This window comes from Taeniopygia guttata, chromosome 1 (assembly GCF_048771995.1).
Source record: "Taeniopygia guttata chromosome 1, bTaeGut7.mat, whole genome shotgun sequence".
In the NCBI taxonomy this organism is placed as follows: domain Eukaryota; kingdom Metazoa; phylum Chordata; class Aves; order Passeriformes; family Estrildidae; genus Taeniopygia; species Taeniopygia guttata.
The window spans coordinates 89,715,714-89,743,059 of NC_133024.1; the positions used below are offsets into that span (position 1 = coordinate 89,715,714).

The window sequence follows — 27,346 nt, forward strand, 5'->3', positions numbered from 1 at the left end:
CTTGTTGGTGCAGAGAAAGAGAAAGAAGTATTGGAAAACTCTGTGCTGATGTTTTATAACCTGCTTGGACTTGATACATGTAAGAATGGGCTCCCAGGTACAGTGATACCTGCTTAATAGCTTTTGAGAAAGAAAATACAGGGATACCTAGACTTTTGTCCAGGAATGGGTTGAAGGAGAGAAAAAGGAAGTAAAAACCTGAGTGCCCAGGTATATGCCACAGTGGCATCCCATCCTGCAGGGATGAGATCTGTGTGTCTACCAGGTTCACTCCCTTCCCTTTCTTTCCTTCTCCTTGTAGTTTGGTATAAAAGACAAGGGAGCTTTGTACCAAAACCTGGTGGGTCTAACTGGCCTGCAAGGCAAAAGGATTGGTACTGTGGGCCAGGATGCACCCACTTACTTTGCAGTACAGACACAGTATTTGTTGGCAGTGGTGATGTTCAGTAGCAGGAGGGTGACAAAAATACTCATGCCTGCCTTAAGAGGCAAGTTGTGCATTTATTGGCTAAATGCTGCTTTATCAAAAGTTTTTAAGAAGGGTGAGCAAAGTTTGCCATTGGTGGAAGCAGACACAACTCCATCAACTCTGCTGGACTCATACCTACCTGATCTGTATCAGTTTCCACTCATGGGAGAGGAGCCCAAAAATTCAGAATAGACCTGGAAATACTGACACACCACATCACAGAAGTAGTGCATACTAAATGTCCTGTGCAGCAGGAGGGAAGGAGCAAGAGAAGGCAAAAAGGACTAATTGCTAGGGGGCTGTTTGAAGATAGGGTGGAAGAACATGCCAAGAATGACAAATTGTAGAGGGGGGTTTACACTGGTTTCAAGATGGATGATAATGGAAAATGTAGATGAAGTTAGGGTAAGTCAGTTTTCTAGAGCAGTACAAGAAGTTTTAATAAGTATGTGAGAAGGGAAAAAAGACAATTAAAAATTAAGAAAACAGTTTTGTGGCCATGAACTAATTTCATTTTGTTTTTTAATTTAAAAAGAAAAGCAGCAGCCTACTGGGAATTAATATAATTTTTTAGTGCAGCTGCTTAAAAATCTGGTGAGAGAAATATTGAATGTGTATAAATTGGCAGCTGTGATTCAGGTGTGTTCCACACTCTGAGTGAGCTTAATGAATTACAAGCAGTCATTTTCCCCTGAGTATGAAGAACAAGGATGGAAGCACGACCACAGATTTGGAAGAAACTGAGAAGGAGCAGAGTATCAAGGTTTACTTTTCCCCTCACGTTGCTCTTCAAGCCTTTGGTTTCACACTGGGGATTCAGCTGCTCTAGTAGAGATAAGCAGAGGTAAGATTTGTCTGTTCTTTTCACCCTTCTTGTACAGCAATTTGGGGGACTGCATGGACCAATTAAAGTAACTTAACTTAAAGGAAAGTAGTCTGCAGAGAAAAATGGTAATTTTGCAGCTGAATTGGCTCCCCAGTCCAGTGGGGACTGACACAGTGGAAAAGACAACCTGAGGTTAGGATGGGAAGTCCAGGTGCTGGAAGAGAAACAAAAATGGTAGTCACAGCTCAGCCTGTCAAAACAATGAATGAACAACTAATTATGGAGAATGTGAATGAAGTTTTTCAGCAGGTCTCCCTTCTCTATCTGTGCTTTAATCACAGTTTTGTTATGACTGCTGTTCAATAGGCTCCCCATGCATGGATGTCCACAGGGAAATTTACTTATTGATGTGTTTGTGGTTTCTTCCTGTTCCTTTGAGCATCAGCAGTGGGAACTAGAAGAAGAGCAAAGTTGGGAAGTAAGGAGGATACCCAGGGAGGGGAACAAGAGTTGGTGTTGTCTTCACTCCACACCCCTGCCAGAAGAGAAGGGTACAGAAATGAAGAAATAAAAGGAGAATGGGTCATGCTTGCACTGCACAGAATCACATGTTCCTGGAAAGCTACCATATTTGGCTGATTCCTGGAAAAGGGAGTTCTAGTTTAATTCCAGAAAAGCAAAAGTTACTTAATTATGAAAATAATAAACAGGGAACTATGAGATCAGATTCTGTCACAAGGGCCTGGTATCATCTAAGATGTCACTTCCCTATTCCTTACTTGCCTGTGCTCTCTGAGTCCAAATCCTTAAATGCCTTAATGTGATTGAGTACTGTTAGTATAAGTTGCAACCTCTGCAGATCAGCAAGATCCAAAGAAACAGTGTGATTACATTACAGGGAAGGGGAAAACTAAAGTGGATAAAATGTCACAGAACCTGTGAGAGATCATAGATATTTAAATCATGTTTGATGTGATATATGACATGTTCTGTTTTAAATATGCTAAAATAATTACAGAGTAAATATAGATGGTGTTGGAGAGACAGCCTTTTACTTACGTTACATATTTTGTCAGATACTGGTTTCCTTAATTTGACTAAACTGTCTGAGCAAGTGTTAGTATACCACATACAAATACTGTGACTCCTGCAACAAGTAAAGATTCAAATAAGCAACATTGAGTGAGATGACATTTGTCATGAAATTGAGATCTTGCACATTATTGCAGCTAGAGGGAAAGTAACCTTTCAGTTCTGAAGCAGTGGAGGAGACATCAAGGCATTTGTGATCAGATTTCTGTCAGAATAACTTAAAAGCACATGCAACTAATTGGAATCACACCACAAATTATTTCTGTTGGAGTATTTGGCACCAGTTATATCCATTTCACACTGTTTACTGCCTAATCAAACCTTGCATCAGGCCACCTATGGAAATCATATCTTTGTGCCCCCTGCATCTTCACACAATGTAAAGTATCTGTGACATACGTGAACATTTTTTTGTCTTTTGTTTCCTTTCAGTAATTTTTTTCTCCCCTTTAATTATGCATTCCCATCATTGGTGGGTTTTTCCTCATTGCAGAGAAACAGTTTTTGCTGAAGTGGCACCTCAGTAAGCTATTGGGAAACAATCTTGCTGTCCAGAACAGAGCAAAGGAAGTTAGGGCAATAGATGGGTTTTATTTCAGACTGGAGGATTCTGCAGAGGTACCTAGTCTCTGTGGAAGATGTCATGCTGGACAGTATGGTCTTGAATGCTTCTATTTTGGAAAGTTCAGCAGCTTGGTAGAAGTGGTAGTCCCAATCTTTGTGTACCTAAATACCCAGACAGTGTGAAGTGAATACTTGACAAATGGACAAAAAAAATCTAAAAACTACCCTAAGCAGCTGAAACCTGGTGGTAGGAGATGAGACTTGGAGGCTGCTTTTGGACTGTAATGTGACCTCCTTGCTTCTCTAAAGCCTCACTTGCCAAATTGTGAAGTTCCCTTTGCTCTTCATATAGAGAATACAGATTGCCACAAAGCACAATAGGAAGCACACTACCCTGGCTGAGTGGTGGGTCCCTCATGATGAGAAGGAAAGCTTGTGCAGGCAGCATGGCATTTGTTTGAGCATAAATTCTGAAATTACTGATTTTACATATTTTAAATTCTGAATTGCAGAACTGCTTCATGCCCTGATAGAGGAGGAAGGCCCATATTGTTCAGTGTGAGATTTGCTATGCACCTCAAGTCTAGGGCTGAGTTTTAAAAAAAAGCAGGAGAATTCTCAAGCATTATTGAGATTTGCACTCTTAGGTTGTAATAGCTGAAAACTAGCAAACACTGAATTATAGCCAGTTATGGTTTCTAGCAGTGATTCATTCAAGGATAATGCAAGCCCATAGTGTGGAAACATGAAGAACATTTATAAATGAGGTCTGGCCATAACCGAGACAAACATTCAGTCTGATGGAAAGAGGAAAGGGGAGAGTCATTATATGGAAATGAGGAAAGGGCATAATGTGGGAGTTGTTGCTACTCTCTTAGATGTAACTAGGTAACTAAGAAAGTGCTTTTTAGAAATCACTGTTGCTAACACAAGTTGGTGAAATGCTCTGGTGTTAGTGGCACTGCAGTCACAGAATCAAAGACTGGTTGAGGTTGGCAGGCACCTCTGGAGGCCTTTTGGTCCAACCTCCTTGTCCAAGCAGGGCCACCAAGAGACAGATGTCCAGAAACATGAGCAGCCTTCCTATAAACTACATCTTTTATTTGTGGCCTCTAGAGCTCAAATATGATTTTTGTAAGATTCCGTGCCTTGCAGTCTTACCTGACCTGGTACTCAAGAAGCAGTAAGAAGCCCTTTTTTCTGATGTCTCCAGTGTTACCAATTACTTTAAAGTAAAGCAACAGTGAGAACATTTTCCTGGTGTTGACAGGGTCATTGTTATGTTTTCAGAAGGGCTATTTTTATACAGTGACTCATGTTAACGCCTGTTCTGATTTGGTGTTTTTCCACCTTCTCTAAAACGCAGCAGGACAAATGCATACCCTGTATAATTACAATAACTTCTTGATTTTACCACTGTGGACTTTGGCCATAGAGTTGAAAATAGACGGTGACCCCAGTCCCAATGTAGGTTTCCTTTGGTGGCGAGGCTGACATAGGAGGCTGACATTCTGCCCCTTCCACTCCACAGCTGTGAATTCTTACCTTCATGTTGCTGTTCTCCTCAGTTGTTTCAATGAGTGGCATTTGGGGGTGGCCCCAGAGAAACTGTTCTTATCGTTTGGAAGGGAAAAAGCCAAATACAAAAATGAAAAACCTGGAGTTTTGGGGAGTTGTTTGCTTGGGTTAGTTTTTTTGAGAACACTTTTAAAATTATGCTCTCTTAGGTACACCCACTAATTGTTGTAGTGGCTGTTTTATCAGGGTAATAGTAAGCTCCAGCTACAGGTGGGAGAGGAACACCTTAGCCCATGTTTGGTGTCACTCTACCTTGAAATTAAAGCATGCACTCTCAGATCTTGCAACACTGCTGTGGAAGCAAATAATTGCATTTAATTCATCAGAAGACTTGCTTCTAGCATGTACATATATATTTGTGTGAAGTGGGTGGGGGCTGTAGAGCTTCAATCTTTTCTGTTAAAGCACAGCTCTGTCTCCTGGGCAGCAAGAGAAAGGTCTCTGGAACTGAGCTGAAATAAGCAAGCCAGGACCTGTCTGGAGAGGCTGGCCTGATGCCATGCTTTCCACACCACTGGAAGGGTGGAGATGTGTGGATGTTAGGCACTTCCAAGTCTCTCCTGTTTCTTCCTCTTTACCTGAGATCTCTGCTGAGCTGTACTTTGGGTGGCATTGGTACACGATGTGTAACTCATGGGTGAGTTACAGCTCATTCTACAAGTTTGACCTGTAGTGGCAGCAGATAAAAGATATAATTTACAAAAGGACCATTCATGCTACTGGGGCACCACAGGCTGCCAGTGTTCTGCTGCCAGGCCCTTGACTATTGTATCTTCTGCCATCCCAGCCATACTGGTTGATAGGTAGAAATCAGACAGAGAGAAAGTTTGGTGGGTCACACAGAAGAGAGGTGGAAATACACTTAAGTTTTCTTGGTGGGAAGAGTCACAGAGGTTGGAATTTTTGAAGGTACATTTGTGATGTTTGGTCTCTTGTGGAGATCGGAGCTTCTGGAGCCTTTGTCTTCCTTTTGCGTGCACTGGGGCATTACTACTGGACAGATGGGTTAGAGAACTCGGTGAGGTCAGTGTCTGTGCAGCAGCCTGTCCAGAGGATGTTTATGCCCAACATGTACATGTTTATAACTTTTTATTTTAAAAGCCAATTTCTCCTGCTTTTATTTTCAGCAGTAATTAGCAAGCAGATCTAAAGGGGAAGAGCTGACCACACTTAAATGTTGACCTTTTTTGTCAGAATCCAAGCAGAAAATTTAACACTTACATAATTATGTGGTGATTTTTGCCACCCAAGTGGTAACAGTTAAATTGCTTCCTGTGTTTTGATCCTGTGAACAGTGTGTGACTTTCTGGATGGTGAGAATTTATTGAGCCTGAAATTGAAAGTGGCTTGTTGAAAAATCAGCAAAATAGTAACAGAGAATCTTTGCCAACTCCTTCTTAACAAGCCTCCAAGCATTTCTCTTGGCATTTTTGTAGAATCCTGAAAATTCAATTGAACACTTCTAGTAGAAAGAAGATGAGTGTCACACTTTTCACAGGGACCTAACCCTGCATAGGATTTTCATTTTCTCTGGCATCTGGGGGTCATTAAACCTTAGTACACCACAGAAGACTGAAAAAAACATTAAAGAATTGAGTGTCACATGAGAAATAATCTGTATCAGGTTAGGCGCAGCTTGAATTTTTAACCAAGAAAACTTCTTATCAGTGTTTTTTGAAAAGGGACTGCAGTTTAATCAGGTTCCTTTTTTCAAGGTGTTAGATCATTCATTCTTCATTCTTGATTAATCTTTTCTGTGAATGTAAATGCATTGTCATTGTATTTACAGAAGCCAGCCGTAAGAAAAATAGAGTATGGAAAAAAATGAAAAGTTAATCATACAAGAATGAGTAATGTTAGAACCTGTGAGCATGTGTCTTTATTTTAGAATGATAGTATCAGCAGGTTTCTTAAACCTGGAGAAGTGCTAGTGATCAGCAAGTGCCTTTGTATAACATAAGCAAATGAGAAAGACAGGGAAAGAAGAGCTAAATTTCTAATAATAGCCTCCTGTTTAAATCACTTGGCTACATATTTTGTGGAATGAAATTTCTGGTGGTACAATGCTTTGGAGTTTCACTTATGTGCTGTTCAATTGGCATTGAATCAATACACAGTCATTTTGAGTTTGGAACTTACATTTACAAAAAAAAATCCTATAACACTTTTCTAGCACTCAGCTCATTCATCAGCGGTCAAGGAGAAAATGCCTTTGCCACCACTGACATGGAGCAATTAGGCTGATAGCCATTAATATGAAAGCTCCTTTTTATTGTCCTGTGAGTGCCAGAATAGTTGTTCTTGTCAGAGTCTGGATTATCCTGTTGGTGGTTAAATGCATCTGCACATTCTTGTGAAGTACATAGAATAAAGGGGAAATAATAAAAGAAATATTTGGAATATTTTTTTACGTACCCCAGTATTTTTCTCCTCAAGTGCCAGTTGAAGTTCAGTTTGTGGTTATAGCACATATGGGCGCCCATCTGAATACTTAGACTGCTTAGATTTATTTTGATTTTGATTGCATTTTTTTGACTTCTCCTTTCCAAACTAAACCTTTAAAAAAAAGTGAACAAGGACCATAGTGGGTTCTGAGCTCATCACTCTGATGACACATTTCAGGCTGAAGAAACATTTCAAAGCTCAGCCCCAAAAGATGCCAAGCATACCATCCTCATATCAGAATTGAAAATTAACGTTAGTGTAAGCTGCTGCTTCTACTTCTTTGCTGATGCTCTCATAATTTAGGCTGAATATTTACATGGTGTATTTCAGTAACTGGAGCATATTTGCCAGAAGCAATTGATTCTTCTGGTAAATGACAGCAGTGAAATTGATTGCACTGGGCAGTCCGGATCAAACTGAATCAGGGTGTGTGCCTGTCTCTGTTGTTTATACATGCCTGTATAGATCTAATCCAAATATCTGTAATAAGAGGAGAAGATAAAATAATTTCTTCTCTTGCACATTGTATAGACCAATTTAATTTTGTAGAATGCAGGGTATTTACTGTCCCAATCTCACTGAAGATAATATTGTATGGATATTGTTCCTCTTGCATAAAAGAGAATTATACTGTGCATATGCTTTCATAATTAGCTGAGAAGTGGTTTATTTAAACAAACAAACAAAAAAAAAAGCACTGATGCAATGCTTAAGTTTTTCCCATTCAATGCCCCAATTGCCATTTTAACAGCACTTGAATTAGTGACTTAAACATTATGAAATCAGCATGAAGGTGGAAAAAAAAGGTTTTTCCCTGGCTATGAAGTTTTGTGTTTTTTAAGAATGTGATACAGTTGCCAGCTTCAGCCAATCTCCCATTCTTCCATGCAGCACAACTGCATTTTCTGCTGTTTCCCTGTGTTGGTACAAGCAGCCATGTGACTCAGAAGGCCTCACCAGGCTGACTATTCTAACATGCAAGGTTAGATTCACATCACAGCAGCACAATGATTCTGCTCTCACTCTATGGCTGCACTTTGTTGATTCAAAGTAGGGAACAGTAATGCATGACCATGTAGCTAGCACGAGAGGGATGGCAATGCCCTTTGCAGTCTGGCTTTAGAGAAATGGATGTCAATTTTTACCCCCTCTTGCAAAGTGTCATTGCTCCCTTCTTCGAGCATCCAGGATGTGATGTGTGGTACAGCAATGGGTGCTGTTTGAGTTGTAGGGTGCTCCTTGTAAGAGCAAAAAGTACATTTTCTAGGGCCTGTGGTGTTCAGGCCCACATCCTGCACCTGCTTTTGAGGAGGCACAGGGTGACTGAATGATCCTGTACTCTTCCCTCTAGGGTTTTGTCCCAGATTCCAATTCCTTCCCCTACCTCATGCCATCAGCAGCAGCTTGATCTCTTGGAGGGTGTCTTCATGCTCAGTCACTGACCAGATCAGCTGCCATCAAAAAATACCTTGAGACAAGCTAATGTTCCTTTGCTTTTCAAATTACAAAATGCATGTATAATACTGTGCTGCTTCTGGTTCTGAATAAAAGGAAACTAGGTGTTTGGAATAGTTAAACAACTGCCATAGAAGACCACTAAAGTAACAGCAGGTCTTAAATAGTATGAAAATAGAAGCAAATATGATTCAATAAATCTTTGCTTTTTTTTTTTTTTTTCCCTCCTTCTACAGGATTATTTTTACCCGAAATACTTGGGTGAGTTGCAGCTTCTATTTTCACTTTGGAGGAGTGCTGGTATGTGCCTAACACTGGAGCTTGTCACAGCTGAAGTCTCTGCTAAGGAAAGGGATGGAAATCTGATTGCAATAAACATACATTGCTGACTTTTAAGATAGACTTTATGTTCCTAATTGTACTTTGAGGTGTGTGTTTTTACTTATGTGTACATTTGCAGACAGAGATGCTTTATGTGCTTTCTGCATGTTAAAATCTTGATGTTGTGTATGTATCTGTGGCTTGCTGTGTTATGAAATAATTTGTAGTTTTCTACCTTTTTCCATTTTTAATTAAGTTAGTTATTAACTAATCTCCTTTTAAAAAGAAACAGGTGCCTGATTGATCTACTGCCTTATTCTATTGACTGTATCATAGTCATGGCATCATACTGCTTTCTGTTTGTGTTAAATATGATGTATTTAAGATCACAAATGACACAGTGGGAGAAAAATGTGCTTTTTACATATTTTAAGAAGTTTAGTTGATCAAATTGAAGTCGCTTCTACCATATTTTTAGAACCATAGTAGCATCTGGTTAAGTGATCATTTCTTCAAATGGCTTTTAACTGCTGTACGTCAAAGCTAAAAGATTTTAATGAACTTCAGAATTTTAAGGCACCTGGGAGATGATAATATTGCATAGATTTTGTATCTACCCTCCAAATCCTTGCAGGCCAGGTATCATTTTATGTGCTTTGAACTGTTGTCCTTCACCACTGTAACAATTTCATTTTCTGTTTTTCAGCTTGTATTCAGAAATATGGGTCGCCGTATACGAGAAATCCAGATTTCCTTACATGTGTTCATAGTAAGCACTTTTGGGTTTTATATTTTAGTTAAATGTTCTCTCATTCTACCTGAAGGTGTGGGACTAGCTCACCCATCTCTGGTTTTGGTAGTATTTCAATACTGGTCTTCCTGTTCTCCAGGCTGAAGACTCCTTACCGCTAAATAAAATCTTTCCCATTTTATAACCTAATGCCATCTTGCTGTCCTGTTTTAGTGCTTTGATATTTTATGGCGCAAGTTTCTTTCCCACCAGTTTCCCAAAGTTTGAATAATGTGAGAAGCAAGAGGGACAAGAGTTAGGAGGTACCATAAGGCTATACACAATGTTGGACCCCTCGATTTAGATTATTTTAAATGCTAGCTTTGGCTTACCCCATTTAGGAACCTCAAGAAAAGTTTAAAGTCAAACCAGGCTAGTGCCAGCCTTCTTTACATTAATAGATCAGTTTCATGTATCATGTGACTATGCTTTGAATATTGCTACCTTTAAAACCTCAAATCAATCTGGAAGATAAACTGATAACTTTGTAGAGTGTGAAGGGTTTTTTTTGTTCTTCACTAACATTACACAAGAAAATTTATGAATTCTTATTAATTCTTAATACCTTTCTAGTTGCCTTTTGCAGTTTTGCAATGCTAAAGGTATAAAACTGCATAAGTATTCTAAATATATCCTGTGAGCAGTTCAAATGTTGAGAAAATCAGATATATGTATATTTATTTTCTTTTTAGTCCTAGGTGTCAGTCTTTTATTGTGATCAAGTTTAATTAGTCATTTGTTCATACAAGTGCTACCAAAGCAGGATCAATATTTAGTCAACTTTTCACATTTATAAACTGCATTAAAATAACCTTGTTTTCGAGAGTGAATTCCAAGGTTAGTAAGTGGTATGTGAAGAATTTCCCTCACATACTGCAGCAGTATCACTTATGGATGTTGAGTCCTTCGAACTGGGAATTCTCAGACCTGTAGTACCTGTGTTGGCTGCAGTAAGCCAGCTAGTCCAAAGTGGGATGTGAGGCTGAATGATTACATTTACTTGTGCATGTGGCACAGCAAAGAGACAGGAGTTTCTGCTGAAAATGGTGATATTGACTGGGAACACTTGTTCCAAACAACTAATCAGGTCTCCGAAATGAGAGTCTAAAGGGTAGTGATGAAAAAAATCTGAAAAAATAAAAGTTGAATAATTGTTTTTAGGGATTTCTGCCCATTGCAGATGCAGTGGTTTGGAAAGAAAATGATAATATTTTCCCCCATTAAAATATTAAAAGGTTTTTAAATGGCTGAGTTTTGTCTAGCCATCATCAATTCACAGGAAAAGTAACAGAGAAGGAGCCTGAAATGCTCTTGGAAGAATGACAGGCTTCGTGCTTGGCCAATTCTAGTGTGTTTCTTAATTTTTCACAGATGCTGCCAAATGACTATGTATCTCTATGGGTTTGTGCCTGCAAGGCACTTCCAAACTTTTCTTCTTAACTTTCCACCTTTCTCCTCTCAAAACAAGGTAGTGGAAGGTTCTTTTGTTGTACAAAGATATTGAACAACCAAAGGGCTGGAGAGTGATTGACTAACATAGTTTATACTGAAAAAAAGGTAAAAATTTTAAGTATGACAGTGATTAGACAGATTAGACAGAATATGTGAGGATTCCTAATTTCATAAACTCTTGAGATCAGGTTACAGCTAGGATTCAGCTCCAGATTCAGAGGATTTGATACAGTGTGTAAATAGGGATTTCCAGCTTGCATGCTTAAATGAGCTGTATTCCCATCACAGTTAGCAGAGAGTTAATCTCCTCTAGTTCTAGAGGGATTCCCCCAACCAAACTGTGTCTTCTCTGAGGAGACCTGAGTCCCTCCACAGACTTTGTTTATTGTACTATCTCCACTGACTGTGATGAGTATTTATAATTGCTTTGCAGATAGTTGCTTACTTTACACATGGATACCTATACTTTCTCTGCATGTCTGGATCTTTTTCTAAAAGACATCCTCAAGGTCATCTAGGAATTAAGGATTTAGTTCTACAAGGCTTTGGAAAGTTCTACAGGACTTTTGGGAAATGAAGTTACACATGGCCTTAAAAAACTCAATTATATTTTTGTTAGGTCACATGTGCCTGCTTTTAACTATTAAATTACTGAGTGTAATTATTTGCAGCCTAGCATTTTATGAAGTTTCAATATGAACCATTTTGTGGGTATCAAAAAATAAATTCACAGAACAAAGTAATGAACTGAAAGTGACAGTCAGTGGGCATAAGCAAAGTCTTGTTTCCATTCAGATCTCAAAGATGGAATTGGTAGTTCTATTCTCTGTCTGCGCTTATGAGCTTCATAGGTGCTATCAGACACAGCTCAAAGCACATGAAAAGGTCATATTCATCACTACTTTTAACAGCTTTACAAAAAACTGTCATGTAAATGAATGGGAACAAAAGCTCAGGTTTTTTCTTTTGCAATGGTTTCAGTCAGGAGCACCTTCCATGAAACCAGCAGAATAACACAACTGTGAAGGCACCAGGAGAGTATAAGAGTGTATCTTATGTTCTTAAACTTGTGATAAGAGGGAGCAAACAATCAGCACAGTGTTTGTGTGATAGAAATCTCTGTGGTTGATATTTATGGATTATACCATGGGTGGTTACCCTGATGGGCATTGTTATTACCATGTGGCTCTGCAAGGCATGTCAGAATCCAGTTTGAGGGGAGGAATCAGAAACTTGTGGATACACCAGATAAATTGTGCATAATCCTGTTGACTGGATTTGCTTATCAAATGGCAGAAAACACTGCCATATTTAGGAGACTTGGTGTGAGCTGATTAAAAAAAACCCTGTGGCTTGCTATACCTAAACCATCCTTTTTAATGTACACACTCTGATCTGTATAGGAAAAGGAGCATCCTGGACAGACTTGCTCTATTGTGGCTCATTGCCACCTTAACCTGGCCTCTCCTTCCCCACTTCTCCACCTCCAGCAGTGTCAGCTGGGCAGTGATGTACTGGGAGGTGTTCTGGCAGGTGGATGTTAAGGCAGCCAATGTAGCTGTGTTTTGTTTTGTGTGGCCTGGCCTCTTTGGCAGTGCCTTTGCCCCAGCTCTGCACAACTGGAAGGTTCTGTCTGAACATCAGGAAATGCTTTTTCATTGTGAGAGTGAACCAGAACCGGCACAAGTTGCCCAGGGAGCTTGTGGAGTCACCATCCCTGGGATAATCAAAAGCCTTCTGGCTATGGTCCTGAGCAACTGGCTGTAGGTGGCCCTGCCTGAGCAGGGAGGTCACACAAGTGACCCCAGGGAATGCCTGCAAACCTCAACCACCTGAGATTTAAATCTGAGAGAGTCAGTGCAAACAAAAGTGCTGTTCAGTGCTTTATGAGACATCAGATGGAGCTGCTACTGCCTGCACTCACAGAAGTGTTAAAGTTCTTTCAAAGTAGCTTGTCCTGACAGTGACTTTCAGGATCACACAGAGGAAGCTGAGAAGAGACCTGACAAAAGAAGGAGTCTTAACTTTTCTCAGTTTGAGACGTTTCATGGGGCTGCTAATCTACAAACAGTTCCTCTCCTAAAAGCCTCCCTGTCATGCTACAAAGTCACGTTTCAGAATATCAAGAGTCTGTACTGGACTCAGCAGAACCAGTGCATGGAAACCAGTGTAAGTCTTTTCTGCTGCTGCTCACTTAGTGTATACACTCTGGGCACTTTCAAATGCTGGGAGGAGATAAATGAAAAGAAAGGTTCTTGAACTGGTGAGCTTTGCAATCTGCAGAAGAAGCTCCTGCACTGTTCCTTCTGGTTAAAGTTGTGAAAACAGTTAACATATTCATGTTTTTGAACACCACTGATCTAGAACGCTGGTGTTAATAGGTTACTACTACATGATAGCTACCAACTCATTTTTTGTGGAAACAGGGTGTTCTCCTTCCTTTAACTACCCCTTTGAAGCACCGTCCCTGGGTGTTGTGCAGGTAAGTGGGTAGGTGAATTTGGACAGGTAACTACGGTTGGTGAGTAGTTACATAGAGATTTATTCCTTCAATCGTTCCCAAAATGTGCTGACAACTCCCTTGCTTCTTTCATATGAGAAAACTCATTGTCAAATCCTGGAACTTGGCTTAAAAATCCCCATAGGAACATTGTCTCTTTGTAAACTGGATTAATAGTTTGCTATTTCTTGGCTGTTAACACATGGGTATTCCTTTTTTATTTTCATTCTATGTAATAGAAAAGATCTAACAAAAATTTCATTTATAAACTTTTGTGGATTTGCCAGAAATCTATCAGCCCTGGTAAGACTCTCAGTTTAACTACCAAAAGTGATTGAAAAGAGTGTCCATCCTTTCTTGAGTACTTTAGTTGATACTGATTTTTTATTTTTCTCAAAAATTAATGAGAATAAAAAAAATAAACTATAATGAGTTATTCCTTTCAGGATATGTCCTTCAGATATGGGGGTGGTATCTCACTCTCTTTCACAATTAAGTGAATTCCACTGCATGTGCTCTGCAAAATTCCTGGCACAGCTTGTTTGGTATGTGAGCACTAAGAATTAGCTTACAGTTTTGCCAGGTACAAGTATTTGTGAGTGATTCCCCAGTACTGTTTAAGATTCCCATCTTCTAATGAGAGTGAAACACCTGGTTGTCAGTGACTTCAATGTGTTCATCTGTTTTGTTTTGGTGTTTTTATTCCTTGCATAAATCAGATTTGCCAAACCAGTGTTCTCCCAATCCTTGTCATAAAGAAGGGACCGTCAAATGCAAGGATCTCAAGGGGGACTTCTATTGTGAATGCAAGCATGGCTGGCAGGGAAAAAAATGTGAAAAAGGTAATTTGGTTTCATTATCTTGTATTCTTGTAACAAAGATATTTTGGGTTTTGCTGTATTCTCAAAGGGTCACTGATACTGTGCTGCATAATTCAAAGTCAAAGAACTGAATCTGGATTACACATTGTTCGTGTTTTTACCCTTCCTGGGAAACAGGTAGTTTTTCGCATCAGCATTTTTATATTACTTTAGTGGAGCTCAGCTTGGTCTTGGCAAGGTAATCCAAGAAGTTATGCTCCAACATTCTGCTCCACCCCTCTGAAAGCAGCAGCAGGAATAGAGCAGTAGTGGCTTTTCAAGCAGAACTGCATCAGCTGCTGCTGTGAACCCTGGTGTAACACATCACAGATCACAGAGCCAGAGAAGCTGGCCCATCTTCCCATCTAACATCCCTGCAGTAGGAACAATGACTTCCAGTTGGCAAGTTGAGGTTTGAGTCTGATGACACACAAATTGAGAAAATTAGTCTCTTAAAGCCTCCTTTCTAGTCTGACCTTATTCCATCCACTTAATTCCACATATTCCATTGGGGTATTTCCATCACTTCAAAGGAGAATTTTAGACAGTAAATATTGGTGCAAAAAGTTCCAGCTGCCTACGGAATTTTCTCTACAAGTTATCTTGTCTCCTCTTGTTTTCTGGTTTCTTTGGTTTTTTCTTCTGCCTGCAAAGCTTCCTGTCAGGGCCACTGCTTTTTTGCTTGCCAATACTAAGTAATGGCTAGAAATTGTATTCAGACAGTCCAGAATTGTGGCAACCAAGACAGCCGGAAATCCAATCCTGTCCTTCTCATGTAAATATTGTGATGAGTTTATAGGATCACTAAAGCATCTTATTTCATCAATTCAGAAAGCAGACCAGTCAGTATCCAGTTGGCTTTGAGAGCTCAGACACTGATCAGTCTGCAGCGTATTTCCTTATTTTCTTATATAAAATGCCACAACCTGCCGTTCTACTCATCAGCTAACTCTGGAGTCCCGTAGAGTAGATTGAGGGTGAAACTCAGGCTCTGCTGGATTTTACAGGTTTTTGCTGCCAATTTCAGTGGGGCACAGTTAAGCTCATAAATGTTCAGCAGGTGTGAACTTGGAACTTCCTATGTTCTCATGAGTTCTGTAATAGTAACAATATAGTGTTCCTGTTTCATTTAAAGATTTTTCCTGAACTTCTTGGCTATAGCATTATTTTAGTACTTAGTTATAAAATACATAAATAGTTTGTTTCTGCAACAAGCTTCTTTGCTTCCACAGTGACTAAAGGTACTTTTATGTGTTCTCAGAGCTGTGAAGGAGATACACAAAAAAAAAAAAAAAAAAAAAAAAGAGAGGGATCTGTAACTGAATAGTAAGTTAAACAAACTTGAGCTTATACACATGAAGTGTTTGAACGAAATCTTTGTGCTTTTTGTTATCACTGTGTTGCATCTGTAATACTGTTTCTTGTTTGATCTTTCTCCTTCCCAACACCTATTGCACTGTGACCCTGTAGATTATTTACAGATGTGAAAACCTGACTGTGACACTTTCTTTTGATGTAGATGTTGATGAATGCAGAACGGAGAATGGTGGCTGTAACCAACTCTGCCTCAACAAGCTAGGCAGCTACCAGTGCTCATGCTACAGTGGCTATGCTCTTAAAGACAGCAAAATATGTGAAGGTAAGCTTTGCTGGGACTCTCAGTTTGCTTCAGGGGGTTGCTTCCTGACTTGTGTCTGTATTTTCTAGAGCTGGGCTGCCCTGAGTAGTCCTGGTCTGCTCCCTAGCCCAGCAGAAACTTGCTGATAACTCCTCTTAGCTCTTCTCCACTGGGGTTATGCTGGATGCTCCTACATGCCTGGGCTTGTCAGCAATTGGACAATGATACTCTCAAGAGCATAACACAGGCGTGATTCACAGAGGATTTGTGGCTTGGATTGTGCTAAATTTGTTTAGTTGATCAATCCTCATATCCTGACATTGAGAGGAGGAAGTGTTGGCCAGATTTGTTCTCATGATTTTTTCCAGACTCACAATGTTGTAGTATGTGAGCCATTTGTTTTACTTTTGTGTGTTTCTTATTTTATTTTTTTAGATTTGGATGTGTGCAGCAGTTAATGAATTTGGATAGATACAGAAGGCTAAATTCACTGCAACTCAATATTAATAGGTGTAGAAAGGCCCTAGTGAAGTTTGGCAGCTATTTTACATACCAGCTGAGAACAGAAAATGAGGACCTGAAGTTTCTGATTGAAACTGCCGAATGAATTTACATAACCAAAACTTAAGCAACTGAGATTTTAAAAGTGTTAAGAGACTGCATGCTGAGACAAACTCAATAATTCAACAACAGGTGGCTGTTAAAATTACATTCATCTTATGAAAAAACAGGTATATATCTCTTAGAGATGGGTGTGATGACATATTTCTAAACAATTTGCATACATGATTTGATCAACTTCTTAATGCTACCAGCAAAAAGAAAAAGAGCAAGATTTTGTTTCTATGTCACTTCCACTCTAAAAAATGATGGCTGTATAGATTACATTGTATCTGTTCCTAATGGGAGGAGCAACTTAGAAGAGCCAGCTTCACCTTTGAATTGTTCTCTGGTGCCAGTCAGCATGGACAGGTGGATGGTGAGAGGCTCACATACGTGTTTGTTTGCTGTGTATGTACATTTGTTCCAAAACCTAGGACTGTCTCCTAGAGCACAGTGAGCACTACTATATAAACATGCTGTAGCTTCAAAATGTGGCCTTCCAGCTGCTGAGATTACTGTCAGGTGTGGTAATTGATAGCTCAGATTTATCATTGCATTTTGATTTTCTAAATATCTGTTCCTGTCATTGTGAGCATACACACAAAAGTTCTCTCATCTTGATTTGTAGGCTGAGCTACATAGGTTACTCAGCCAGTTCACTCATACATGGGAAAATCAACAAGAGTAATGAATAATTGTAGTTTTAACACATACTAGAAAGCAAAAGTAAATATTAAACTCTCAGTATACTGCAAATGTTTTGTCAACACCGGGATTCTGCAGAATATTAGTTAACATGTGAGGAAAACAATCAGGTTTTTTTATGGACTTCTAGTTCCAGTTCATTGCCTGCCCTTATGGCAAAACCCCATATCTCTCTGGCATGTGACAAATTGGGCTGCTTCAATTCTCCCTTGCCACTACAGACCAGCAGATTTAGATCTTAGCTTTGTAAATATATGAAAATGTATTGTTTGCCTGTCTGAGAACACAGAGCAGAAATCTCTGAAGTGTCTGAGTGTTCCTTCAGTGTTTTGGTAAAATTCATGCTGCTGCTCCTAAGTTTCTGCCTGTTGCTTTTTTAAACCTGCAGTTTCAAGCCCCTGATTGAAGAGAGTGGGGCTTTTTGGTTTTGTGGTAGCTGTTTTGTTTTACAGTTTTAATCCTGGTTCACTTTGCATTGCTTATTCCAACAGTTGTTAATGGCTTAAGGTAAAAAAGACCAACTGATTTTTGAAGCCTGAAGTCACTTCTTATATCTAGCTAACCCTAAAAGTGGGTTCTTAAAGATCCTGTTTTTTTCAGTTTCTAAAGTTATGCAGAGATCTACTTGCCCTAAGCTTACTCTATGTGAGCAGTGAAGTGATTATACTCCTCTGAGGTTGTGTTGTTTAATTGCTTGTTTTGCAGATATAGATGAATGCACAGCATCAGCAGACATCTGTGGAGAAGCTCACTGTAAAAATTTAATTAGCTCATATGAATGTCTTTGCGATGCAGGCTACAAGTACGATAACGTGAGAAAAACTTGTCAGGGTAAGCTCAAGAAATGTGTTAGCATTTATTTTATAATTTAAATCTGTAGAACCCCAGAAATTTAATTTCAGGCTTTAGTAAAAGCTTTTTTATTTCTTTTTAAATCTTGCCTGCACACTGGAGTTCTGTTCTCTTTCCCTAGTTAGGAGTAAGTTTGCAGTTTGCGGTCACCTTTGAATTCATCGAGCTTGCTGTTATCTTTGAGTTCAGTGAATTTGCAGTCATCTTTGATGACTTGAATCAAGCTGTATGAGCCAAAGTACTGAAATTTCTTGAAATTTCAACAAGTGCAAGATCTGGTGAAAGCTCAGAAGCATCTGCGCATGTTGCTGTCTCTCTTCATAGGACAAGAAAAGTTACAAAGCAGTAGCTCTTTTTTCAAAACCTATCTTGTGGTATTACCCTGAACTAAGAACTTAATATGTACTGGAACCATGCACAGCTCTGCTGGCTATACTGCTGCAAGCTTTCTCAACTGAGTAAGTTTTGGAAGTATTCCAAAACCAGCATTATTCCCTGCCTTTTGTCTAAGTTAACGTAATGACTCAAATCATACTCCAACCAGTCCTGTTGGGCATTAAGTGTTAAACTCTGCCTGAAGAGATCCCTGTGGGCTGTCACAGTTTTCTTTCCTGCATTTGTTTGTGAAGAAGATAAAAAATAGCGGAAGAAAAAAAGAAAACAGTGAGTGAGAAACTCAGGTTTTAAATGCAGTCCCTGACGGCAAGGAGCAGAAGTCAGTCACTACAGGCATAGCAGAAGGGGCCTGAAGGAAGTCTTGTCTAGAAGTTACAGCCCAGGGCTCTGCTCCAGCAGACAAGTAGTTGAGTTCTGCTTCCAGCCTTCCCACTGACTTGCTATGTATCTTTGGGCAGCTGGAATCTGTCTGTGAAAATAGATTTCACAGAATAAGCTGAGTTGGAAGGGACCCACAAGGATCCAAGGATAGAGCCTAACTCCCAGCCCTGCACAGCACCATCCCCAACAGTCCATGTGCCCAAGACTATTGTCCAAATGCTTCTTGAGCTCTGTCAGGCTTGGTGCTGTGACCACTTCCCTGGGGAGCCTGTTCCAGTGTCCAACCCCCCTCTGGGTGTAAAACTTTTTGCTAATATCCAACCTAAACCTTCCCTGACACAACTTCAGGCCATTCCCTCAGCTCTATCAAGTTTTAAAAAACTCAGTGTTTTTATCTCTCTTTGCTGTAGATATAGATGAATGCAAAGAAAAGCTCTGTGAACAGACCTGTGTCAATTCACCAGGGAGTTACACTTGTCATTGTGATGGCAGAGGGGGAGTGAAACTTTCCCAGGACATGAATACATGTGAGGTATGTCAGTGTTCATTGCTATAACTGCAAACAGACCTTTACTTTATAGCATTCCCTGATTCTCTTTCTGCTGTGTGAGGACAATAAGCACTCAGAAATGTGTTTTGATTATAGAATATCATACCATGTGTGCCTTTTGCTGTTGGAAGGAGTGTTAAATCCTTGCACCTGGGGAGGATGTTCAGTGGCACTCCTGTTATCAGGCTGCGCTTCAAAAGGAAACAACTGACGAGGTGAGGACAATTTAGAACGGCAATGAAAAGCTCTTACTGGCTTTGATGCATGCAAAGGGGTTGTTACAATAATAATTGACCCTACAGTCATCATTATTTGCTTAGATTATGAAGTCCTAATATGCTAAACATTACCTAAACCGATAATTAAGAAAGGCAGCCTTGACCACAGAGCTGCTAGGATAATTACTGAAATATGGTATTGTGTTCTTTATTCTTGATGATGTTTTAAAACCTGTACTTACATCTTAAGGCTTTCAGGAGTGCATTAAAAGCTAGTATGTTTTACAGGGCTTTAGAGCTGCTAGAATTGATGCTATCTGTATGGAAAATACTCTGGTTTTTGAACTCTGCATAACTAATTTATTTCTTGGCACCTGTGTGGTCAGACTTGTGGCTGAGTTCGACTTTAGAACCTTTGATCCTGAAGGTATCCTTTTCTTTGCTGGAGGCCATCAAGACAGCACATGGATAGTGTTGGCTTTGCGCAAAGGACGGCTGGAGCTGCAGCTGAAATACAGCGGAATCGGCCGCGTGACCAGCACCGGGCCACTTATCAACCACGGCATGTGGCAAACGGTGAGTCCAGACCCTGCTGAGGTCTCACTCCTTCTTGGCCTGTCATAGATAGCATGACACAAGTGAAGGAGAGAGCATCATGCAGTGATGCCACAGGAATGGACCTGGAGCAAGTTAATGGCCATAATTCTGGTGACTGTCTCCCAAAGTAAAACAGTGCAGCGCTGATACTGCCCCAAAGCAGAGCCTTTAGCCTCTTGACTTCCTATTTTACACCTCTGAGACCTGGGACCTTGCCTGGTTTGCTGGGGGGCTGTTGATTTCTCCTTTCTCGGCCGCTTTTTCTTATCTCTTGCTTTCATCCTTGGCTCACTTCTTGACATCTAGTGTCACACACCTCTAAATGACATTTAATCTATATGGCTGAGTGATACAACTGTAAATATGTTCCTACATTTTATCCCCTCCTGCACTTTTCCATTTTTCTCTTTCTGGCATGGTTTTTAATTTGAGAAATCCTGTTTAAGGATTTCTTTTTACTGTCTCCTATTATAAAACATGTAGCCACACATTTCATTTTGAGCATGGACTTGTGTGTACTTTGCAGCCTCACTTTCTATGAAACACAACACCAATAATCTTCAGATGTCACAGTCCAGGCTCAAGTGCAGTTGTGAGCTTTAGTCTGGATTTCAGTATGCACAGAATCAAGCCCTTAGTTTTAGTTAGATATTAACCAGAGGACTTTGGGTATTAGAACAACTTCATATGGGTTGTGAGAAAATAGCAATTTTACAATTTAAGTTTCAGCAGATGGAAAAACAATATGAGTATTTAAAAGCAAGGGATATGAAAAAGCACCAGAAATGTTCTCATTTTTTGAGCAAAGTTGCATACTTTCACTGAAATATGATGGTATTTTCAAAACTTCAGGTCAGTATTTCTACCTAGGTATTTTCTCTGGTGTTAATGCTTCCTAAAATATTTTGAAATGAGCATTGAACCAGCAAACAAGCAAAACGCAAACAAGCAAACCTCAGGAAAGACTTCTAATGTGGTTATTTGTGTGTAATCCAGCTGGATGAAGTGGCACGTATGAAATTATGATAGTAGAGAATGCACTCGCCTTCTGTTTGTTTTGCATTTCCAAAAACAGTCATCATTTTGTCTTATTTTCAGTGTTCAGTCTAGTCCTGCTCTGAGGACACAGTCTGGTTAGCAGAAATAATAACTTACCTGCACTGTTAAATGTCAGGGCTGAAAGTTAAGCAATCAAGATTGGTATTTGGTTTTAACCCTGCAGCTGACTGTAGGTCTGTCCCTTGCCAGTGCTGTTCACTTGCTTTTCAGCAAACAGTGGACAGGCTGGCTATGTGCTGTGAGCTATCCAAGGCATGAATGCAAAACACAAAGCTGACTGCCCTTATGCCTAAGCATATGGGAACTCTTAGCTATGGGAACTGTCCTCCTGAATGTCCCTAAGCCATTGTGGCAGGCAGCAAGTAGCTTCTCCTTGTCACAAGAGTAGGGAATTGAGCAGGATGCTAACCTACTGAAATGCTTCCTTTTTTAGTTTATTTGTGATGGTATTAAGCTTTGACTACAAGAAGCAGGAGCTTAAACAGCCAGAGGGCATTGTAAAATAGGCAGAATGTGATTTCCAAAACTGGAATCTGTTGAGAATTCCCACAGGGATTAACCTCTTTTCTTATAGAAGTTTTCATTGATTTGTGTTTGCTTGTATTAAAGATCAGATGCAGCTAAGAACTCAGAATTTTTAAAAATTATTTTTATATTATTACTTGCTATGCAATCTAATAAAATTTTAGAGGGCCCTGAATTCTGGTGGCCCTATAAGTAGCAGTATTTCTTCACAGTATGGGCACTGCTGCAGCCAGCTTTTCCCAATAACCATTTGCTCTGTGTCTGCCCAGTGTCCGTGCCAGGAGCAGGGAGATGGTCTGTGCCAGCCCCTTGTGGCACTCCACAGCCTGGAGCATTAGGGCAGTGGTGACCACGACCCTGGGCAGAGGTGTCTGTGTGAGGACAGCCTGTGTAGCTCAGCCAGCTGGGCTGAGACTGCCATGACCTATGGGCTTATGTTTCCCCACACTGAATGGGTTTCACAGCCATCCAATACTCAAAAAAAAGCCTCTTTGAGACTGGCTTGTGTGTCTCCATGAAACGCAGTCTGGAGATGTAGGTACTACTTTAAACAAGAAAGCTGCAGACAAATAAATTCATGTCCCGTAGGATGTGGCACCAGGTGGAAACAGTGTTGTAGCAATATAAACCAAATTGTACTGGAATTCACAAGAGAAGAAAAAGGGTTCATGAGAGGAGGAAAGCCTACTATCAAATTCACTTAATCTTCATTACTGAGGACTGCAATCTAAAGGGAGTGCCCAGGTACAACCTGCTCAACCCTATCCTCCTTTATGTTACAGCCACAGAGCAAGAACTCAGAATGGCTGATAAGAGCAATTTTGGGACTGCTAGTCAAAACACAGAAAGAATGCTCAGGACCTAAACTGCTAGCAGGGAGAGGGAAGGACATGTCTAAACATCCTCTGAAATAGATAATCGGCTCTGTACAGCAGCTCACTGATGGAAGCAGCATCTGGGTGTCCCAGGGGACAGAGCCATACAGATGAAGAGTGAGTAGGTGGAGTACCTGTCATAGAGTGGGTAGAAGATTATGAAATAGTGGAGGTGTGTTCCTTTCTTCTTTACAGAAGGATTGGGACTGTCTTCTGCTACAGCCAGAGAACTACCCCATGGTAGCAGGATCCATGTCCCAAGCTGGCAGCATCTTGGCTGCTGGTCAGTCTGTTGCATCAGCTTTGGGCTTCACCTTCTCTCCTTCCATAGAAGCTTTATAGTGCTTCTCTGTGCAGCCTGGTCGTAATCAAAATGATGAAATTTTTTTGAAATTTCAGTGGCAATAGAATCTTCCTAGAAGTAGCTTTACAGAGACACGGAGGCAAAACTTGCAGATGCTTTTCTGAGAGAAAAGTTATTGCCTATTACACATTTTTATTGCCCTCTCAAAAATTCCATTCTGTGTTGTGCTTTTTGAAGAGGTTAATATTGGGTATGAGAGGCTTCTGTGTTACCGTACATTGATCCAACAAAAGACATCTTGTTTGTCCTTCCAGCTTTTCCTTTCACATGCAGTTGCAATAGGAACTTTCTTATTAATAGCTCATTATTGCATTTACATTTTGCATAAAGCAGCCTACAAAAGTCACGTATTTAATCCACTCACATTTTTCTGTAGCTGTTTTGAAGTAGATGGACAGTGTTCACCATAAAGGTTAATCACAGACTGCTTTCTAGAGTAGATTTACATATCAAGGTGGAAGGTAACAAAAGGTGAACAAAGAGGTTTGGGGACTGAAAATATTTCTTTATCTTGGGGATTTCACTGGGGTCTGTCCTGTAGCTGAGACTGCAGACACTAAGTTCTATTCATACTTAGTAACTCAATTTGGAATTTTACTTTTTCAGATCTCTGTTGAGGAACTTGAAAGCAATTTGATTATAAAGGTCAACAGGGATGCAGTTATGAAAATAGCTGTCTCAGGAAACCTGTTTACACTAGACAAGGGAGTGTATCAGCTGAATTTGACAGTAGGAGGCATTCCTTTCAAAACAAAGGACCTTATTGTACCGGTAAGTATAGCATGATAACTTGTGTTCCTTTGCATGCCTGAAGGGCTTGATTTAGTATTCTCTTGGGGTAATGTAGATCCTTCCTGAGAGCTGTTCAACCTGCCCTGAAACAGGTGGAATTATTACCTTCTAGATACAGCTTTCTGTCCATTGACTATAGCAGGAGCCTAAGCCAGTAGCTAAGTTGAGTCTCCAGATTTTTTGATTGGTAAGTTTGGGTGAGATGTATCCCACAAAATACTGCACAGCAAAACTGGAGCACATGCCAAAATTCACAGTGGTAATGCTGGCTCGGAGAGCAGGAGTGGCCCAGGGGAGGGGTCAGTGGGAATGCTGCTGTGTGAGGGTGCCACTGTGCCTACTAAGTCTGGAACCAACATCAAGGGCACTCCTTGTGTTGTGACCAAAGTTTGTTCTTCGCATGTTACAAATCACAATTTGCTGTATGTGTTTGCTGTGTCAGTATAGTGAGACCCAAGGAAAAACAGGAGCTTTTTTTCTTTATTTCCTCCTAATTGAAGTTGATACAGCATATGAATAAAAGTTAAGGCAGTCCTTGGGTAAGATTGGATGATTGTTGTGTTTTTCGAATAGCTGCTGCTCAGGCTGGTTCGAATGTCCACCACAAGCAGAGTTGGCACCTTGAAATCCAAATTTGCATTTCTTTATTCCTGAACGAGGTGACAAGCTTGTGGCTCTGTGACTGGGAGTGCAGCAGCTGAGCCTCACAGCTCCTGTGCCTCACAAGAAGTCATTCAAGGCCACAGCTTGTCAGAAACAGTAAGCCCAAGGTGTACTCAGAACCTAGGATTGAGAGCCAGAAACTCCTCAGGTTTTTATCCTGGCTCAGACACTTAATTCTTTCTCTCCTTTACTTAATTGGGGGTAGTGGTGCTGATTTAGAGGCTTTGCAATGAGCCTTCTCTTTACAGACTGTCTCACATTTCAATGCTGATATTAGGTACAGGATAGCCTAACTAGAAGCTGGAAGGAATAAGGTGTGTACAGAGCGGTGTGCCAGGCTTGTGGTGCAGGCACCCCTCCTTGAGCCAGAACCCAAAAACTTATACTGTGGTCAGCTCCAGTATCTGTCTTGTGTGTCATGCAGGCTGTTTGCAATGACAAAAAGGATTGGGATTTTCAGCCTTAAGTTAGCCTCCAGCATTTGCAATGCTGAGTTATGGAGCTTTGGCTACAGAGCTTTAGAAATAAGTGGTATTAATGATGGGCAACACATAGAGGAGCTTATAGAATCAATACAACCAAATCAGCACCTGCACTAGCTAGTGCCCTTTTGGCCTATAGAGACAAGCTGAGCTCAGGGGAGTTTCCTGGGGAAATACTGACCACTCACTTGCTTGGGGTTGCAGGATTGGCGTTGCTGCCTATTGGCTTGCACGTACATAACATGTCAAAATTATTTCTACTGTTTAGTTTCATAATATAACTCAGTATTCCTTTGCACACAATTCCTCTTCACTGAACAATCATTTGAGGCATAAGATACTGCTTTGTCTTCCCAGATTAACCCTCGTCTGGATGGTTGCATGCGGGCATGGAACTGGCTGAATGGGGACGACACCTCTATCCAAGAGACCATAAAGATGAATGAAAAGATGCAGTGCTTTGCTGTAGCAGGACGAGGGTCTTTCTATCCTGGCCGAGGTTTTGCTGTGTTTAATCTTACTTACAGTAAGTAGGCTGGGATTTTTTATTTCTGACCTGTTGTCCTGCCATTAACCATACCTGGTTAATAAACGGTATAGAATTTAGGTGTATGCCAGACTCACTGTTGATTGATGCAGAAAAGATTACACTTGTGGTTCTTAGTGAAGGAAGGCCTATAAATCATAGTTCGAGACAGTGCAAATATGCCCAGCAGGGATTAGGTTCTTTCTGTGTAGCTCCAGTAATACATTTCACACCCAGACTGGCTCCAGCTCATCCTCAGCCTTAGAGGCTTTACATCTCTCTTTCAGCAGCTTAGGTGTTTCCATTCCTTACCATTGTTTTCTGCTCAACAGGGAGACCTGCAAGCCATACTGCTGTATCTTAGGGTTATGATAGACAGAAAAATTATTATTGTCCATTGTCTTGGATTCACTTTTAATTAAGGGGTGTCGTTACTTACACTTGGGACTATGCACTAAGCATGTCTCTGATAGAAGCCAATGAAATTGGCATACAGTAATAACAGGTTTCAAGTCAAACTTGTCCATACTAATGTCGCACTCAGAAAGGCACCTTTTATTGTTCTACATTATTGTGTTTGCTCATCTGTGTAATCAGCTATCAGTAGTTCTGAACTCACACAAATGCTGACCATCTATTTCAGTCTACTGTGTAAGTCCTGCTCTGCAGGAGCCATCTGTTCGGTGTTATGTGGACTTTTCTGCTGTGCCATGGTAAATTAGGGAGTACCAAGTGTCTGTCATATTACTTAGCACATGGAGTCAAAAGTTGCAAAGTAAAGACAAGGCAGCATCTAAAGTGCAGGTGAAGTGCAGATGATAGGTAAGCTTTAGAAAGAATGGATTATTGTATTTCAAGATGTGGTGAGCTAGCAAAGCTAATAGTCCTGTGAAGGGAGGTTGCAGGAGCAGGTTGAGATGTTTCTTTGCAGCTTGCATTACATTTTAAATTATTAGGGCACTGAGGCAGTAAGAAGATACCAAAAAGTTTGATTCAGGGTTCAGTGGGTGGAATAAAACATACCACACTTCTGAGAGATCAGTGATCAGGAAGAGTTTGAGTAGGTGATGAGTGTAGTACACTTACACAGTTTTTGAGTTTAATACAGGCTTTCATAGAAATGTTTTCTGCGTGCCAAATTTCAACTCAAATTCCTCAATGATCTTTGGACAGACTGGTAAAAAAATTGGGTTTTGATTGACCTATCTTGCAGCAGTTCTTTGAATGTGTCAGACTGGCAGCCATGGGATTTTGATTAACTCTTTGTGATAAAAAACTTTATGTTATCCTTTGACATTCTGAAAAGCAGCAGAATGCATAAGGTAACAAGAGGAAACTGATGCCATTTTCTTATCCAATTTTATGTTCAGGTGCTTTTAAATGATTTTTTTTTTTAATTAAAAAAATTTGGCAGTCCCTCCAGATGCTCATCTGCATATGCTCTTCTCTAGGGAGAAATTGAACAGCTTACCCATTTGACACATTGTCCATGAATTTCTTTTTTCTGCAGTGCAACCTTCTTCTGGAAATGAAACCAAGACAAATTGGGAAATTGAAGTAAATGCTGTAATTCAACCAGCAACAGATACTGGTGTGCTGTTTGCCCTAGTTACAGAAGAAGCATCTGTCCCTTTATCACTCTCTCTGATTGACTATCACTCCACAAAGAAAGTGAAGCAACAGGTACAAACAAATATTTTTGTAGAGAAGTTTCCTTCCTGTTTCCTGGTAACTGGAAGTCAGTTTCAGAAACAGCTGTTAGGTTTGCTGCCTGCCTCATTATTTGTC

At 40.3% G+C, this 27,346-nt stretch overlaps 1 protein-coding gene across 1 annotated transcript in view; it reads left to right on the forward strand.

Moving 5' to 3' along the window:
- GAS6 (growth arrest specific 6) overlaps positions 1-27,346 on the forward strand; it is a 38,298-nt gene that overhangs the window by 6,032 nt on the left and 4,920 nt on the right. The window contains exons 3-13 of the mRNA XM_030279468.4: positions 8,666-8,690; positions 9,457-9,519; positions 14,212-14,334; positions 15,872-15,991; positions 17,984-18,109; positions 19,318-19,439; positions 19,554-19,672; positions 20,062-20,251; positions 23,702-23,866; positions 25,390-25,558; positions 27,069-27,241. Coding sequence (XP_030135328.4) covers positions 8,666-8,690; positions 9,457-9,519; positions 14,212-14,334; positions 15,872-15,991; positions 17,984-18,109; positions 19,318-19,439; positions 19,554-19,672; positions 20,062-20,251; positions 23,702-23,866; positions 25,390-25,558; positions 27,069-27,241 — 1,395 coding nt within the window. The remainder of the gene's footprint in view (positions 1-8,665; positions 8,691-9,456; positions 9,520-14,211; positions 14,335-15,871; positions 15,992-17,983; positions 18,110-19,317; positions 19,440-19,553; positions 19,673-20,061; positions 20,252-23,701; positions 23,867-25,389; positions 25,559-27,068; positions 27,242-27,346) is intronic.